This window comes from Xenia sp. Carnegie-2017, unplaced genomic scaffold (genome assembly GCF_021976095.1).
Source record: "Xenia sp. Carnegie-2017 unplaced genomic scaffold, XeniaSp_v1 HiC_scaffold_23, whole genome shotgun sequence".
Taxonomy (NCBI): domain Eukaryota; kingdom Metazoa; phylum Cnidaria; class Anthozoa; order Malacalcyonacea; family Xeniidae; genus Xenia; species Xenia sp. Carnegie-2017.
The window spans coordinates 15,473,685-15,493,860 of NW_025813486.1; the positions used below are offsets into that span (position 1 = coordinate 15,473,685).

A 20,176-nucleotide genomic window follows, 5' to 3' on the forward strand; every position below is an offset into this window, starting at 1 on the left:
TATTCTATAATCGCTCCGAAATCTTAAATGGATAAGTTAATCTTAAACACAGCCTTTACAACAATAACATTGAAATATAAAAATTGCAATAAACCTTCCACTCTCTACTTATCACACACTCAATTTCTCATCTCTTTGAGACAGTGAGTGGAAGGTTTATTGAAATTTTTGCATTTCAAAGTCATTGTTCTATAGGCTATGTTTCAGAATAACTTATCCATTTCAAATCGTTTTATTTCACGGCTTTTGACCTTTTAATAACAAAATCATTGTTAAGTGATTATTGCTGTCATTGATCGTTTCATTCCTAAATAGTTGACCGCAAGACGTAAAATTGGCCGTTTGATTGTAAATCATGATTTTAATCTTGATACTTATCGTGCCATAATATTTCGCATTTTAGGCTCTGGTCCACTGCTCACTGCGAAATTTAACTGTGAAGTGTTAAGTAAAGAAAAGGTCGCTGAATGCTATGTAGCTGATCTTCAAAGTACGTAAAATGTCTTGGAGATATTTTTGCCTATAGAAAATTTTACTATGTTAAATTTTAGCGACGAAGTTCACTTTCCATGTCTGTGAATATCAACCATATTTATAGCACACTAACTTGTAAGAACGTATTCTTTGGAGACAATGATTATCTCGTTATTATATTCCCTGGAAAACACGTTTTATTGAACTGGTGGCTCTTGGCTTGTGTATTCTAATTTCTAAAGCAAAGTTCAATGTTCATAATTTCTTCACAAACACGACACGAAACGGGCATTACACGCGACAGAAGAAAACTGCATAGTCAATTTAGTCAAGTAGGACTTCTGCTTACCCAGGGCCGGCTACACTGAATAATTTTTTTGTGACAGAGTTTTCTGTAACACGCCCCCTAATACGTCTTACATTCACGTCATGATGGGACTTCCCCTTGCAGATAAAACATGTGAGATGAAGTGACTGTTGCATTATGGGTATTTTGCACGGGTGAAAAAAAAAAAGAAAAAAGTTTCCTAAATACACCATGCTGCGTCTTGTTCCGTCGTTGTTCATCATTGTGGAATGTCGGTTCATCGTGGTTGTTGCATCGCACTGGGGTGTCATTTAGCTGTGGCAGAATGGATAATATAAATTGTTAAATTTGGTCAACTGTATTTACATTCGATTTTATGCAAGGAAAGGAGCGTTGTTGAATGTCGGTTCATCGTGGTTCTTACATTGCACTGGTGTGTCAGGTTGCTGTGGTAGAATGAATGATTTAAGTTGTTAAAGTTGGTCAACTGTATTTACATTCAATTTTATACAAAGTAAGGAAAGGAGCTGAAACGGTGAAAAAATCCAGAGTTTACTTTAATCAAATACGGACAAGAAGAAAATCGCGAGAGCTTGAAGAAAGTACATCAAGACGAAAATAATTCCCGAAAATAATTCACAAAACGTTGCAGAGAGTGTTGAAGAGGATCAAGGGATGGAACCTGGAGCAGAAAGTCAGACTGAATATTTAAATTTTTTACTCGTACTTTTATATTGGAAACTTCTTATTGAATTGTATGATTTACATCTTCCTTCAATTCCTGATGAACTATAAATATCTATAATTTGTACAAGTGTGCCGTGAACATAATGATAATTGAAATATTAACTAATTAGAACAAATGTACTTTTTGATGTCGTATTTTCTATTTGTGAAAAAGCAAATTTTTATATGCTTAATTTTAATAATAATTTTAATATTTATCATTTCAACATGTATATATGCATAATGCATGATGTATTATCTTTAATCTTATTGGTGGAATTAGGTCTTATTAAGAAGCCCTACAGGGAAGTGTCATATAAGCGGTAGTAGAAGCGGTAACAGGGTAACAGACGTCTTCGCATCAAATTGGAGACGTGACTAGTTGACTTGATTCTTGTATATTTCTTTACGTTGCTACCTTGGCTTTAGAAAAAAAGGTAGATATGACTTATCTATTTTATTTTACACTAGGTAATAAAATATTTTGCTATTCTTAAGATTCGAACCATACGTAGCTTAAGATGTAGATTGTTTAGCAACTCGACGTTCGTTTAAGACGTCAAATTTTTAAGACGGATCTGGTTCTAAGACGCCACCACGTCGTAAAGTATTTGTGATTTAGCAAACCTTTTGTAGAACTTGGTCAAATAAAGTAAATGGTTTGAACCCGGGAATATCGTTACATGTTTGTAAATGTGGATCGTTAAGGTCGTGAAAGTATGATAGTATGAAACAAGTTTCATCCATTTCGGCATTTTTCCTGCTGGATCGTGTTTTCCGATCATTTTAAACTGATCCTGCAGTATATTCATTTCAATAAAATTATAAATAAAAGCAAAATCGACATAGAAAAATAAACAGAAAGACATTTTCATGAACGGTATCCGGAGTTTGATGTACAAACTCTACGAGATATACATCATCAAAATGTGCGAGTTAAAGCACCCCTGCTGTTATTAAGCGAAGCAAAGTTTTCAACCAGTTGCTATGTGAACAACTTCAATATCGATGAATATGTTGAAAATATGAATACCTTTGTTCTTACTTTGTTGTAAATTTGTAATTTAAGTATTCATCTTCTAAAAATGCCTCGCACGGCTGAAACTGTCCTCGTCACCTTCAACTTTCAAACTTCAATACAACTTGCCATTTTGTTTTTCAGTCGTTACCAAGGCCAAAAAAACAGAGCTACAGGGTTAAAACTCTCTACCGGTTTTCCTCTACATGTCATAAAAATTCTGCCTAAATCAGAAGTTTATAAAAGGAATAAAAACGCGAAAACTGTGATTTTGTAATACAAAAATAAGGAAAGGAGCGAAAACGGTGAAAAAATCCAGAGCTAACTTTAATCAAATACGGACAAGAGGAAAATCGCGAGAGCTTGGAGAAAGTACATCAAGACGAAAAAAATAATTCCCGTTCACAAAACGTTCCAGAGAGCGTTGCAGAGGATCAAGGGATGGAACCTGGAGCAGAAAGTCAGACTGAATATTTAATATTTTTACTCGTACTTTTATATTTGGAACTTCTTATTGAAGTGTATGATTTACATCCTCCTTCAATTCCTGATGAACTATAAATATCTATAATTTGTACAAGTGTGCCGTGAACATAATAATAATTGAAATATTAACTACTTAGAACAAATGTACTTTTCGATGTCGTATTTTCTATTTGTGAAAAATTAAATTTTTATTATCATTACTTGTTGCGCTCTTGTGCCCTCATTTACATAAAAAGATGAAATCCCTACTTTCCCACATCAATAGGCCGGAAAACTGATTACGTCACTGAATACGTCACGACCATTTTTACGACAGACATCGAATAATAATCGGCGAATACCGATAATTTCCACCGGCTGTTTCCGAGAATCGGTAAAGTCAGTCATGTAAACTCAAACTGTAAACTTGTATAAAACAAATTCCGAAGAAGCAAGACATCTTGAGATTGCAAAATATGCATCAAAACAAGACGAGAAGTGAACTGTAAATTTTTGACTTTATTTCAAAGTCATCCTCAAACAGAATGACAGAATTGTTCGTCTGTATGTAGAGTATTACCGTTTGAGGTTCTTGAAAATTTTGCATTGAAAAATGCAACTGATTAAACAATCTGCGTTATATCTTTGTACATATTTTGTGCCATCATCAACATAACGAATTGTTTGTATTTTTATTTCAAAATCGAGCGACGTTTAATATTATGACTTCATTTAGGTAAGTTCTATTGTACTGCAATCATTGATCATCGTTAGACTTTATAAAAAGATCTTTACTCCTTTTGAATTTTAAAACTGTTTTATATTTATGACAAAAGTTTGCTGAGATTTTGTTTACGATTGTAACATGTGACAGCCAGGGTTATGTGTTTATTAGCATAATTATCAGTCAGCCAAGCTTTTTTGAAACCATTATGAATCAACATTAACATCATCTAACATCGTACATGAACTGTTCTTAACCAATAGAGCTATACCTCATATTCATCATGTCATTTTAACTTTTAAATATGTTTATGTGAAGATTTCAATTGTAAAATGATTATTATATATACTACTGAACATTGTGTACAACAAGACAACTGTCAATAAATGAGTTGTCAAGGAAAACGAACCTTAAGAACCAAGAATAGCACGAAGCTTTGTTTCACACCACTGTATATGACAGATCATTCTCATTGAAATGCATCAAATTGCAATATTGCTACATAAACACAATGAGGATGAACATTTTGATGTTCACGAAAACAAAATTTAATTATTTATAAATGTCCCAAATGTGCACAGCAATGTAATTATATCTTACAATAGCTGCACCAGGCCTAAATACCATACAATGATAAATAATCTTTTGAAAATTTCATTGTTTGATTGTAAACTGTTTTCTTCTTTAAGATAAATCCCATTTCACCACCAACCTATGTTGTCATGACAACAACAATGAATCGAGAAGAAGGTTTGAAAGCTTTGGAAACATCTATCAAAGCCATTGAAGAAGTCATTATGAACAAGAAAGGAACATTTGTTTTACAACAAGCTGTAAGTGTTTGGTTTATATTTCTATGAAAAGTATATTGTATCACTAAAATGACATCCCCATGGTGCCTCTACTGTCCTCATATCATCCTGTTACCATTTCCCTAAGTACCCCATGCTGTATTAAGACGGACATATTCAATCATTAGTCGTTTATTTGAAAATTACAAAGACACCATCCCAATGCATTGAAATCAATAATATTAGGACCCTGTGACATTGGCAATAATTTATGTTAACTGTCCACAAAAATTAGTTTTTCCTAAAGCTAATTATGCATTGTGATAACCAGTGTGCGAATTAGTTGAGAAAAAACGATGTGCAATTTTTTTTGACAAAAGTGTTTGTTTAGAGGCATAAGCAAATCGATATTACGTTCATTACTATATGTAGCACTATTTGCTAAATTATTGTTTTTAAACATGAACAAATTCATATGATTTACAACCGCTGATCCAGTTACAAATGTACGAAAGAAATTTTTTGCGCATGTTATTCTCTTCTCTTTTTTGTGCAATCTTTACAGCGCAATAAATTCACCACTTGGCCATCATCCTAGTACTCAAACTAGTCAGCATTTCATGTTTCCATCTATTTTTTTACTGTATTAACTTTGCTGGCAGCTACAACCTTTCGACGAAGATGGCAAGAAAGACAAAGGTGAAAAGAGAATAACCAAATATACTTTTGCTTTCTGATTATTAACAGTAACATCCTTGATGTTTACTTACTATAAAAAACATCATATTTATGTCATATTACAAACAATATGTAAAAGCAAAAGGTATGGCTAATCAAGGTCGCCAGTTTGGCTTAATGTTTTGAGCCAAATTTGGCTTCTTTTTCTCTTGTTAGGCTTATTTAAAATCAATGATATCATCAGTGTGCGAATTAAAGGTGTGCAATGTGCAATTTGCACATCGTTTTAGCTGGAATGAAGACAACTGCACATCACTTTTTCAAACGATATGCAAAAAACTTCTTTATTGATTACTACCACATAAATTGAAGAAAGTTTTCAAGCTTAGTCTTTACTGATCTTTACTTTATAAACGAGTGCGCTGCACGACATTAAAATCCATGTTGACACAATGTCATCAAATTCAAAGACGTTGTATCTGAGACTGGGAAGTCTGTCAACAGTCTACATACATGGTGCTTATATGCTTATGACAATAGGGGTGTCATACATTATTATTGTCAATTTTTGCATTTGCGTTGTTTTGTAAACCGTTACGTACTGTTTTTGGCATCATAGCTATTTTGAGTATTTTCATGAAAATCAGGAAACATTTTGATTTTGATTCCTAAAAGAAGACAAAAAAAACTTAAATAAGCCAAATTTGAAAAATAAACCAAAAGGAATTTTGATTTTAAATAAGCCTAACGTGAGAAAAACATTAATGGCTCAAAACATTAAGCCAAACTGGCAACACATCAGCCATACTTTTTGCTTTTACATATTGTTTGTAATATGACATAAATATGATGTTTTTTATCGTAAGTAAACATCAAGGATGTTACTGTTAATAATCAGAAAGCAAAAGTATATTTGGTTATTCTCTTTTCACTTTTGTCTTTCTTGTCATTTTCGTCGAAAGGTTGTAGCTACCAGCAAAGTTAATACAGTGAAAAAAATGGTTGGAATTATCAAATGCTGACTCGTTTAATTACTAGGATGATGGCCAAGTGGGGAATTTATTGTGCTGTAAAGTTTGCACAAAAAAGAGGAGAGAATAACATGCGAAAAAAATTTCTCTCATGCATTTGTAACTGGATCAGCGGTTGTAACTAAAAACACTGTCGTAAATCATATGAATTTGTTCACGTTTAAAAATATTAATTTAGCAATTAGCGCTATATAATAATTAACGTAATATGCATCTAAAGAAACACTTTTGTCAAAAAAAATTGCACATCGCTTTTTCTGAACTAATTCGAACACTGGCTGTATCACTAAACTGACATCCTCTACTATCCTCGTATCATCCTGTTACCACTTCCCTAAGTACCATGCTGTATTAAAAATGGGCATTATCAAAGTTCACGTATGACTTCATCATCAGTTGTTTTTTTTGTAAATTACAATAGACATGTTTCGACATCTTCAGTATGAGTGAAATAATAAGTGATATAAGGTTTATATAAAAGTAATATGATACACAAATTACAACAATAAAAAGGAAATAAGATAAATTAATGGGGAGCGTCCGAGCGTATTATAAACTAAATATTGTATTGAATTTAAAAACTTGAACATTGAGGTCAGGGTTAGTTTTGTTAATGTGGAGTGCTTCTTTGATTTTAAGGGAGAATGAGGTGTCGGCAGTGTCGATGATTTTGAAGCAAGAGGGTGAATAGTTGGTTTTACATGAGTGAGATTTAAGAAGGTGTCCGTAGATATGAGAGTTTTTGTCTGTTGTGGTATGTTCCCTGATTCTGGTGGATAAATGGCGCGAAGTTTCGCCAATGTATCGGCAATTACATCCCGCGCAATTCAATGTTGTGAAAATTAGTCGAATGTCAATATCTGTACAGAAGCGTTTCATAATGTTTGTAAATCTGCGTTGTGTGTGTCGTGAGTAATGTCAATGTAGGGTAGTTTGAAGTATAGAGTTGTTATTTTGGAATTTTCTTTTGTGTTGGTTGTGATCGTCGTGTCAGGGGTTTCGGTGTCTAGTTTGAGGTTGTTGCTTTGTTTTTTGTCGAGATATCGTTTTACGGTTCTGTTAATAAAGTGTAGTGGGAAAGAGTTTCGTAAAAAAGTGGATGTGATGTTTTTTTATGTCTCGTTAAAAGCCATTGTTTGTATTGTTAAGTTTGTATTCTCTGTCGATTAGTGTGCGATAAATTTGCACATTACAAGTCGATTGTTGATTCAAACCTTCACTTTACCCACAGATTTTTAACCTTGATCATTACTAAACAAGAGCTTAGCAAACCACTTTTGTGTTTTTTTTGTCAGTTCTTCTCATTATGTCACATACATGGCAATCAAGATTAGAGGTTGAAATGTACTTGTAAATCCTATTGCCATGCATTTGCATTTATACAAGAAATTTGTTGATTTCAAATGATAAATTTAAGCTATACATTTCTACCATTGATAATCATTGTTATCTGTTTAGCCAAAGGTTGTCACAGATATGGATGAAGCAGACTTTGCAAAGGAACTGGAAAAACTTGAACGTCAAAATGCAGAAGTTGATGGTGATGATGATAATCCTGATGATGAAGAAGAACAAGATGAAGCATAAATGATTGTGGTTTGTTTTAAAACATTTTAAAAGACACATACTGTGTTTTATTTTTATCTTACACGACCCTACAGTTGACTTGAACAGCATTTAGTTAAACTTCAATTATATTCAAACCCAACACAAGATATCAATCTTTCATGTGACTATTAGAAATAAATGTTTCATGGTCAGTATTTCGAGAGAAGATTTATTTAAGGTTCATTATGGTTAAAATACAGCCTCAAATATTTAGCTTGAGATGAATTGGACCTTCGCGAAACTATTGTAAATGTGTAGTCGTTGAAGTGAAAGATAAATTTCATCTTGACTTAATCTAGACGTTCACCTTTGTTGTGTATCAGAACTTATACAGTCAGTGAAGTTCGTTGAAAATTTCTATAGCTACTTTCTAACTTTATATATCATCAAATGAAACTGAGAATATTTGAAATTTCAAACGCGGAAGTGTATTAAGATGTTCGCTGTAAAATTACAAAAGTTCACAAAACGATAGAACCTTTATGATTTTATCGACATTGCAAATGGAAAAAGCAACAATAAAAATAAACTTAATTAAATGAAATTAAATGAAGATATGATCTTCACACTTTGCTGGACAATTTAAGAAATTGTCTCATGAACCTGAAAAATTCAGGTGACTTAACGGGATCCATGACCTCTGCGGTGCCGGTGCAGTGCTCAGTTGCTCAGTAGCTCAGTTGGTCAGAGCACTGCAACGGCACCGCAGTGGTCATGGATCCCGTTGAGTCACCTGAATTTTTCAGGTTCATGAGACAATTGCTTAAATTGTCCAGCAAAGTGCGAAGATCATATCTTTATTTAATTTCAAACACCGCACTGCATAAAACATTCTTTAATAAAAATAAGCATTACTAGTTTTATGAAACAGTGTCGTTTCGTGTTCATCTGATGTACTTCATCCTGCTTCTGTTCAGAGCTTGTTTTGACTCTTGGTTAGGAGATGTTTCCATCACGAAAGTCAAAGTGTGAGTGATATCTGACGACGTCATGAGCTCGACGCAGTCCGAATTTTCGTTGGGTGATGAAATCACAAGGTTTTGATTGGTTCTTGTAACTGTTTATGCACATTGATGTCATTACTCTCTACACACTCAGTAATCACACTGACAGTAATCCGTCAGAGTAAGACCTATTTATTCAAGTGGATGAGATTTCTTCTTCACAAGAGAGTTAACTGTGACTGTAAGAGGTAAGAAAGCTTGTCTATTTTATTTGACTCATGTTGAAAATAAATTTCAATCGAATGTAGCTGTCGGGCCTGAAATGTATTTCTTATACGATGTACCCATATGCCTTGTAGAAACTTTATATGCAATAATTGACATTTATTTATTTTTCATCTGCTAAAAAGTATTGAAACATTTAATGAATTTTCACAAACTATCTTGTAAATAACCCGTACGAAAAGCGTCTTGCGATCTCTAAATTTATAGTAAGTTAAATAATGTCAATGATGACGGTGTGATGTCAGTATTGAGGCAACGCTACACGATGGCTCTTCTGCCACCACAGCCTCTACTGCACGCCAGGCTCTACGCCCACAGATCTAATAATAGAGACCTCAAGATTTCACGACACGCGTTACCACTTCCACAGCGGAGTCAAATCGCTCCGGAAAACGATATAAAGCGTATCGGATTTTAGCGGAGCCGTATGAACGCAAGGCCTATCCGGTACGAAAAGTAATCCGGTATCTAACCAATCCAGTATCGTGTGAACAGGGCCTTAATGTGCCATAACTCGAAGTTCACGTGACTAAGTAATCTTGTTGATATTCGCATAATCAGCAGCCACAATACATTTTTATGTGGCACAAAGAAAGAGAAAGTCGGTGAAAATCACTCAGCCAATAACCAATTAAATCATGTTAACTGAAGCTTAAAGGATGTTTTCTGTATTCTGTTCAATTTGTTGCCAACCAGCACAACATCAACACATCCATTAACACCAACAATTATATGGTGTCATATATGCCACCACGTCTTAAAGTATTTGTGATTTAGCAAACCTTTTGTAGAACTTGGTCAAATAAAGTAAATGGTTTGAACCCGGGAGTATCGTTACATGTTTGTAAATGTAGATCGTTCAGGTCGTGAAAGTATGATAGTATGAAACAAGTTTCATCCATTTCGGCATTTTTCCTGCTGGATCGTGTTTTCCGATCATTTTAAACTAATTTTTTGATATCAAAAATATCCTGCAGTATATTCTTTTCAATAAAATTATAAATAAAAGCAATATCGACATAGAAAATTAAACAGAAGGACATTTTCATGAACGGTATCCAGAGTTTGATGTACAAACTCTACGAGATGTACATCATGAAAATATGCGAATTAAAGTACCTCTGTTGTCATTAAGGGAAGCAAAGTTTTCAACCAGTTCCTATGTGAACAACTTTAATATCGATGAATATGTTGAAGATATGAATACCTTTGTTCTTATTTTGTTGTAAATTTGTAATTTAAGTATTCATCTTCTAAAAATGCCTCGCACGGCTGAAATAGTCCTCGTCACCTTCAACTTTCAAATTTCAATACAACTTGCCATTTTATTTTTCAGTCGTTACAAAGCCAAAAAACAGAGCTTCAGGGTTAAAACTCTCTACCGGTTTTACATACATACAGTGATTATGAGCATGAAAATGATTTGTTGTGTAGGACTGATTACACATTACATTAAACAAAGAGGAATGGGACTTATTGGACCTATAAGTCCATGTCTTTCGCAAAATGTAATGTTTGTTTCTTAAAATATTAAAATGCATTGCTATATAAGTGTCACGCGCTCGGAAAGTCGACGGAAAACTCGAGTGAGCATAAGTATCTCCACTTCAGGTGCTTTACTTGCGACGATTATAGAAACGTCTTCGCAAATTTAACATAAAATTCATTGTTATTTTGAATGAAAACTGTTTTTATTAGATAAATACTCTATCGTCATTTGTAATCCAAACGTTTTGTGAAGAGTAAAATCGCCCTTCACGGATAAATCAAACGAAATTTTCTTCTGTAAATGAACAGAGTAAGCAGAATGATGATGAAATGAGTTTAACTTGTCAAAGCAAAACTTCTCTGTTAGTTCATTAGTTGAGTTGTCCTGGTAAAATTAATAATTCTTCTAAAACTCTTGTGGACGTTGTGGTCCTGTATCTATGAAGCCGAAATATTTATAGTTGTATAATGATGATATGTTCGTGTCAGTTTATTCCAAGGTCATGTTGTCGTTATCAAATTGATAAGTACTCTTCGATAATAAGCTCTACTACACTCTCAGTTTGGTACTTTTCTTGACCATTACATGACACATACGTACATATTTTAAAACGAAAATTATTTGACATGCTCAAACAGTTATACTATATGAAACATTTCTTGGCTCTGGGACTGTAAAGTCACTATTGAGAGCTTTGACTTATTGTCTACTTGTAATAACACATAAAATGTACTCCTGTCCACCATACGGTCAATAAAATACTCTTGCCGTTAAAAGCGCCAATGATAACATGAAATCACATTGTTTTTCTAACCGAGTGAATCTCCTTGATGCAAATCAGCAACCGTTCATAAAGCCATATTATTGCTATTGTAATATATTCTTAATACTTTTGTTTTTCTCCATGTTATCCATGGTTGATGCAATCATGAAAAAATATGCTGCAACAAATATTACATGATATTCTTCCACCAAGTGTATGTTAAGTGTATTAAAAAAACAAGGTCTTCCACCAATAAGATTAAAGATAATACATCATGCATTATGCTTATATACTTGGATAACCTTCCAGAGAAAGCAGTGACGTCAAACTGTAAGCGTGTAAAACTGGAGACTTGACTAGTTGACTTGATTCTTGTATATTTCTTTACGTGGCTAACTTGGCTTTAAAAGAAAAGGTAAATATGACTTATCCACTTTATTTTACACTAGGTAATACAACTAGAAGTTGCTATCGCAAGGGGGGATTGCTGGCCCGACCCCTTATCTGGAAAAAATAGCAGGGTTCAGAACGAAGTGACATCCATTGGAGCCACCTCCGTGTACAGCATTCTCGGTGGTTTCATACATACGTTATGATTGGGTGATTAGAATGATAGACAAAGAAATTTTACATGCGTGTCTCTTTAACTTTTAGCTTTGCGTTGGCAAGGTTTATTTCATCATGTTTAGAGTTTTCTTTCTATCTGAAGGCCGGTTTACACGTTCCGATTTGTCAGATCCTATTGTTTCGGTTCCGTCTTTTGATTGCTTGTTCAGACGGTCAAATAGTTTTGTTGATATTTAGATACGTTTAGATTTTTATAATCTTGAGAGCAGCCATTTGTGCTTTGTCCATTTATCGATATATTTGCGTACTTTTCTTCTTGTTTCCAAGTCTTTTTCAAATATATATAATTTGGCTATGTAAAATTTCTTTGTCTATCATTCTAATCACCCAATCATAACGTATGTATGAAACCACCTAGAATGCTGTACACGGAGGTGGTTCCAATGGATGTCACTTCGCGTGACAAAGGCACGCGTTCTGAAAGTCGAGGATTGTTTTCCGGCGACGTTATCTCGTCTTCATATTTCATTGTTGAACTCGCACCATGCGTTTAAAATTATTTTTGACGTTTTGTTAAATCCACACCGATATTTCAAGTAATAATAAAAGCTCGAACAAAAATAAATACATGCTTACACAACATTTTTCTCACCGTGTAACCATAGAGCGCAAGATAAAAAATGTGAACCGAGCTGGCTAAATACGGCACGGTGAATGCATTTTATGTGTTTTTCGCAAAACGAGATATGTGTTATTGATGTCGGTAATCACTCGATTTTAGTATCCACTGTATAACGTTGTTTAGGCCGCATATCTATTCGGATTCCAGACATTTAAAATCAAATAGAAACTTACAGATGTTCCGAAAGGTTCTACCTTATTGTGATTGTTCGTCCCCCCTCATTTCGTAAAAAAATATTCGCAAATTTAATTTATTATTATTATACTGCGTGAAAGAAAATTGTTTATGATCTTCAATTTTTTCTACATTTCTTTGTAGTCAGTGTGGGTCATATGCGTACAACCCTACAATCCCGCAAATGTTTTAGAAAATGATCACGTGATATAAAAACAAAATACTTATGAATTCCAGACGCAAAGATATACTTTACAAATTTCAGAACATTACCATTGATAATTTTTCTAGAAATCTATAGTTTCACCGTCTGAGAGTGGTGAAATTTGAAACTCGTAATAAGTTGGCTATTTTGTAGAATAGTCCACATTATGCCTCTTTTCCTATTCTAATTATCTTTTGATCGTCATTTACAAAAAGATGACTGACAAAGGTAAAAAATCCTGTGTTGCAAAAGAGGATAACGTTAAAGAAGATAGTTGTGATGGGTTAGAAGATGGCAACGAAAGATACGACAATGCATTAGAAAATGAAAGCATGGAAGATGGTGGAAATACTCAACCAATTCTAAGTTTACCCATACAAGAGACTTTTCCTGAAGAATTTTTGTTTGACCTGCAAGACTTGACAAGAGAAGATAGATGTGCGATGCAAATACTGAACGAAGATTTGGTTTTAAATGTTCCATCAGCGTTAGAAAAACTTTAAAGATTTGTCAACTTCAACGTAAAATGATTTATGCTGAGAGAAATAAATCATGTACATTTTATATTATAAATAGGTTTGTCAAAAGGAAGTGTAAAAGGAAACCATTCAATAATCATTCGTAGACATCCATACTTATTAATATCTATTGAATGGTAATTTTTTAGTGCTGTGATTGGTCTTTTTTATACTAGAGACACATAATGCTCGTCTGATACTTCGTTGGATAATTCATCCCGTTTTTATACTAGACGAGTAATAAAGACGACGCATTATGCGTCTCTAGTATAAAAACGGCCATTGCATTCGTATAAACTCAATTATACTTAAATAATTGCTTCAAACAAATTATTTATGAGGCTATAGTTTGCGTCATGAGATATTTTATTTTCGTCTCCTAATTACCGCTTGCTGCGAAAGTTGAAAACTTCGGAAATTAAGAAACTTGCTGTCGGGATAATTACAGTAAATATATTGTAGACAATAATTATCTTTTTATACCGTTTGTATCTGAGTGACGTGATGTTCTCAAGTATAGGAACAACATAAGCAAGCCTTCCGGAATAAAACCAAAACATATTAAAGAAAAAAGATTCTTTGTTTCATTAAAAGACTTTCTATAAGACACACAAACGTCTCATGTAAAAATGCGCAACTTTGCATGCAACCACTGAATGAAATTTTTTAATTTTAGCAAACCATCCTCACTACCAATTATGTATTTTTCCATTGCCAAGTTTACAAATTTTTTAGTATTTACTGCCAGTTGTAGATTCGATAAAAAACAGAATGTTTTGAAATACTGTTTGTAAGGGCTCTTATAGTGATTTCTATTTTATTTTTTCCTATCACAAGTTTCCAATTATTGTGATGACGACGATTAGCTTTTGTTTTGTGAATTAGTTTAGCCTTCTCTCCATTTATTTCAAATGAAAGCGTTTAAAAGGGATTTCCCCCTTGGCTGTTAAAATCTGGAAAGAAAAACACGTGACCAAAGTCTCTAATATGTATTGAATATTTATATATAGTCAATGGCGCGGTATATTTATAGTCTTTGTTATTGTGAATTGTAAAGTTGAGATTCAGTGTTTATTTGTTGCTTTGAATTGTATTCAGAGCTGCAAAATTTCGACAATGACTTCAAGAAAGCTTTGCTACAATGGATTAAAACACGCAAAACAACATATGATTTGATAAACAACATTTGATAAACAACATATTATTTTTCATTTTATTCAGCGTACTTTGTGGATTTTTACTTGGTGCTTTATTACATGGCAATGTTCAGTCGTCCATAGATCCAACACCGAAGGAATATGCAATGTACGTGTCGTTTCTTGGTGAGATTTGGGTGAGAGCATTAAGACTTTTGGTTCTTCCTTTGATTGTATCCAGCTTGCTTTTGGCAGTCGCTGAATTGGAGTCAAAACAGAGCGGAAAATTAGGAAGAAGAACATTGCTGTATTGTGTTATGACTACAATGTTTGGGGAGTAATTTGTTTATTTGCATTTAACCTGGAAATGTTAACGTGAAAGAACCAGAACCGAACGAAGAAAAAGTTGAAGCAATACATTCTGTGCTTGATCTTACAAGGTTTGTGCAAAATATTCATAAATTTACTGAGTTTGCGCCTTGCTTTTGCGTTCACTGCAAAAATTTTCTTATACGTATAACTTTTATTTCTATTATTTAACGACAATGCTTTTTACTTTTTCAATATGAACATAATAGCCCAACATAAGACATTTAAAAAAGCCATCACAATAATAAAATAAAGAAAGATTAAAGGTTTTTTAATAATTACGTTTCTTCTTTAACTTAAGACATCTTCAGATTATTTGAGATAATTTATATACATGACGTTAAATACAAGCATATAGTACAGGGTGTTAAATTACATGTGAGGGGAGTAGGAAGTTTAGATGAAGGAATGAAGTGAGAAGGGCGGTACATTAAAGAAGGTGAAGGGGGATTGAGTTGCCTTGGGTGTTAAGAGAGGGTTTAAGTTTGGATATAAGAAGGCTTTCATGAATCATAAGGTCATAATTGTCGGCTTTTTAATTTACTAAAGGAAACCTTTTTTTATTAGAAAGTAAATGCTTCTTTCGCAAAACTGTGCAAGTGTGGAGATTTCCAAGTGCGTAGATAACCCATTCACCTTCACTATTGTGAAACGATAATAAATACATTTATGATACTAATTGTAAATACATTTTATTATGTCTTACGAACCATACCAAAGAGAGCAAAGGTAATGCTACAAGATTATAATAAGAACATCAAGCTTTTAAATGGATAAGTTAATCTGAAACACAGCCTTTATCAGTGTGCGAATTAGTTCAGAAAAAACGATGTGCAATTTTTTTGACAAAAGTGTTTCTTTAGAGGCATAATCAAATCGATATTATGTTAATTATTATATAGCGCTAATTGCTAAATTAATATTTTTAAACGTGAACAAATTCATATGATTTACGACAGTGTTTTTTGTTAAAACCACTGATTTTTGCATATTGTTTGAAAAAGTGATGTGCAATTGTTCTCATTTTAGCTAAAACGATGTGCAAATTGCACATTGCACATCGTTAATTCGCACACTGGCCTTTACAACAATCACCTTGAAATATGAAAATTGCAATAAACCTTCCACTCTCTACTCATCACACACTCAATTTCACATCTCTTTAAGACAGTGAGTGGAAGGTTTATTGAAATTTTGAACTTCAAAGTCGAAAAGATCTTTACTCCTTTTGAATTTTAAAACTGCTTTATATTTATGACAAAAGTTTGCTGAGATTTTGTTTACGATTGTAACATGTGACAGCCTGGGTTATGTGTTTATTAGCATAATTATCAGTCAGCCAAGCTTTTTTGAAACCATTATGAATCAACATTAACATCATCTGACGTTGTACATGAACTGTTCTTAACCAATACAGCTATACCTCATATTCATCATGTCATTTAAGTTTTAAATATGTTTATGTGAAGATTTCAATTGTAAAATGATTATTATATGTACTACTGAACATTGTGTACAACAAGACAACTGTCAATAAATGAGTTGTCAAGGAAAACGAACCTTAAGAACCAAGAATAGCACGAAGCTTTGTTTTACACCACTGTTTATGACAGATCATTCTCATTGAAATGCATCAAATTGCAATATTGCTACATAAACACAATGAGGATGAACATTTTGATGTTCATGAAAACAAAATTTAATTATTTATAGATGTACCAAATGTGCATATCAATGTAATTATATCTTACAATAGCTGCACCAGGCCTAAATACCATACAATGATAAATAATCTTTTGAAAATTTCACTGTTTGATTGTAAACTGTTTTCTTCTTTAAGATAAATCCCATTTCACCACCAACCTATGTTGTCATGACAACAACAATGAATCGAGAAGAAGGTTTGAAAGCTTTGGAAACATCTATCAAAGCCATTGAAGAAGTCATTATGAACAAGAAAGGAACATTTGTTTTACAACAACCTGTAAGTGTTTGGTTTATATTTCTATGAAAAGTATATTGTATCACTAAAATGACATTCCCCTGGTGCCTCTACTATCCTCATATCATCCTGTTACCATTTCCCTAAGTACGCCATGCTTTATTAAGACGGACATATTCAATCATTAGTCGTTTATTTGAAAATTACAATGACACCATCCCAATGCATTGAAATCAATAATATTAGGACCCTGTGACATTGGCAATAATTTATGTTAACTTTAAGCAAAAATTAGTTTTTCCTAAAGCTAGTTATGCATTGTGATATCATAACGATGTCTTTTGCATGTTGAAGAAAAGTTATGTGCCTCCAAAACAAAATAAAATAACAAAGCATGTGTTCACATCATTTACACAATGACTGTCTCATGTTTGCTTTCTCTGACTGTGTAACTATTATCAGAAGGACATCACTTGAGTCCATTGGACATTTTACACACTTGTATGATGTATCAAAGATTTGAAATCATGCAACAGACGTATGTTTAATAAGCTGCTGTTTTTTGCAGCTTCAGAGAAAAGAATAAGATAAGCAGAGTTTGTCATGTTCTTATTTGAGTAGTACTTTATGTTAAACTTAGGAGCTAAACATGTTTCATATAAAATGTTTTATGCTTTTTGATTGGTTGTATGAAATGATCTATTCCACGACCAACCCCTTACCTCTTGTTTTCAGTGTGAGCGTAGGGGTTGGTCGTGCCATACAAACAAAATACTTTTACTCTATAGCGTTGCGTGAACTGACAATCTTTAGTAAAAGCTCAGAAACGATATCTCTGACTCTTTGAGCTTCAGACGCAACGTTTGACTGTCCTTTACTGATTTCTATGTTCACACACAATCCAAGAACACAGTAAAACGATGAATAATTCGACAATATTTGAAATACTCGTGCGAATAAAGTTGGGCATGACCAATGGAAAATATTTGGCGATTGAGCATGCGTACGACGCAATGCAGCTTTATATATTATTAGTAATTTATGTTTTGGTTGTTCTCGCCTGATCAGAGCACGACCAAACTAGGGCTGACTATACCCATTTTAACAGGCCGTGAGGTTTTCCAGCCAATCAGCGCTCAGGAATATATAATTTGGTCGTGCTGGTCTGAGTAGAGGACGACCAAAAACGGGCGAACGCCCTTCCATTAGCTTTTAGTCAATAAATAGGACAGATGTCGGGTAGAAACGTAATATAGTGAAAGTAATATGAAGTACATAACACAAAATGCAAATGAAGCATAAGAAATCGATTTTGTTTTCGCTAATATCTGTTAAAATTAAAAACAAATATTAAAATTTTAGTGGGTAAATAAAACCTTAGTTTGAAAAATGTTTGGTCGTGCTCAGCACAACCATCACGACCTCTAGCTCTGCCACTGTGTGGATGGTTTGCTGAAATTAAGAATTTTCACCCAGTGGTTGCAATTTCTTTGTGTATTATAAATTGTTTCTATACTTAACTACATTATAAAGTAAATGGTTTGAACCTGGGAATGTCGTTACATGTTTGTAGATGTAGATCGTCCAGGTTGTTAAGTCCTGAGAAGGATGTTGGTGTTGATGTAGACTGACTTTTCGACAACCTTAGAGGTAGTCATCTTCAGATTCAAATGTTTGTGGAAGTCAGAGTCAAAAGTCACTTGACTCTAAAGATGACTACCGCTAAGGTTGTCGAAACGTCAGTCAACAACAACAAAAACAGTTCTTCTCAGGACTATACCAACCTGGACGATCTACATTTACAAACATTTAACGATATTATGTTGTTCCTATACTTTAGTACATCACGATATTTAGGTATGAAAAAAAAAAGCTTTTAAAAACAATTTTATTCTGACAATCGCAGCAAAAATAGACCAACGGATAGAAAAATTGTGTGATAAGGAAAATTGAGCAAAAGATGATCAATGTCTACAATGATCTACCATTGATTCTAACTATAAAAATGCAATGTTTCCGTTAAATTTTGTAGCAAGTGGTAGACAGGAAGCCAAAAATAAAATATTGTCACAGCGCAAACTATAGTCAACATATTTGTGCTCTTTTCACTGATTTGCACGCAGAAATTAGAAATACTTTTTGAGCAAACCTCATTGTTGGCTATGAAATAACACTATCATTATTAGCTTGTTTTGAAACAATTGTGTTGGAATGAGTTGATAATAGCACTGAAAAAAACAGAAATCAATAATGACATAAATAAAAATACAGATCATTACGAAATAGATTTACAAAAACTTACAAATTTTTACAAATTTTTCATTAGTAGATAACAAGTATGGTTGTTTTTGAACGATTATTGAGTGGTTAAAACAAAATATTTTCTTGAGTTTTACACAAATCTATTTATAATAAAATTTTACATAATCTTTTCCTTTCAATGAATACCACTTTACGTTGAAGTTGACGATGATTTAAAGTTTTTCTTGAGTTGATGGAACATTCAAAACAAGGTCTTCCTCCAACATTTCCATCGAAGATTCAAATTCTTCAGAAAAAGTCTCTTGAATGGGTAAATTTAGAATTGGTTGAGTATTTCCACCATCTTCCATACTTTCATTTTCCACTGCACTGTCGTATCTTTCGTTGCCATCTTCTAGCCCATCACAAGTATTATCTTTAACGTTATTCTCTTGAGGGAAAGAGTCATCATTTCGACTCTTCTACAAATGGAAATGCTGGTTTCCCACGCAAAAGAGTTACGTTAATGGGGTACGATTTACATGATGCTTATACCTGTAAAAAAATATTTTCCAATTTTGCGCAAAAGAAATGAAACAAGAATGTAAGATTTGGGATAATTATATTTTATTTCGCATGGTCATATTGATAACAAATTAAAATCGTCACGATTTCTAGTTACATCACCTTAAGTACATATGGTTTGGATCGTAAACGTAGGAAAACATGTTTTTAAGAAGTGTTAAATAAATTACATTAGTAACAGCTACCTTTTTTTTAAAGCCAACTTCACGAATATTCACGAATAAAAATCAAGTCGAGTGTCAAGTTTAACGCGCTTGAGGACTTCAAACACCAATCAATGTTCTGTTATACACATCTCTATATAAACTAATGAATATTGGATGGCAGGCAGTGTTTCCACGCTCCCACGTTCTTTCTATTCCGCACCAATAAGATTGAAGATAATTAATAAAAGTTGAACTTTTGTAACAAATACTTAACATATTTAATGAAATAACTATCATATTTTTCAGGT

At 33.3% G+C, this 20,176-nt stretch overlaps 1 protein-coding gene across 5 annotated transcripts in view; it reads left to right on the top strand.

Moving 5' to 3' along the window:
* Positions 1–3,382: 3,382 nt before the first annotated feature.
* Positions 3,383–20,176, top strand: part of LOC124448105 (eukaryotic translation initiation factor 2 subunit 1-like) — a 117,159-nt gene continuing 100,365 nt past the window's right edge. For 2 of the 5 annotated variants that reach the window (XR_006948930.1, XR_006948927.1), the window contains exons 1-3: positions 3,470–3,726; positions 4,404–4,547; positions 7,673–7,810. Coding sequence is in view for 1 of the 5 variants with exons in the window: in XM_046999117.1 (XP_046855073.1) it covers positions 4,437–4,547; positions 16,795–16,938 (255 nt within the window). In the remaining 4 variants the exon portion in view is untranslated. Of the gene's footprint in view, positions 3,727–4,403; positions 4,548–7,672; positions 7,811–8,762; positions 9,015–14,670; positions 15,026–16,794; positions 16,939–20,176 lie in introns of all 5 variants that reach the window. The other 3 variants (XR_006948928.1, XR_006948929.1, XM_046999117.1) reach the window with 3 other exon arrangements.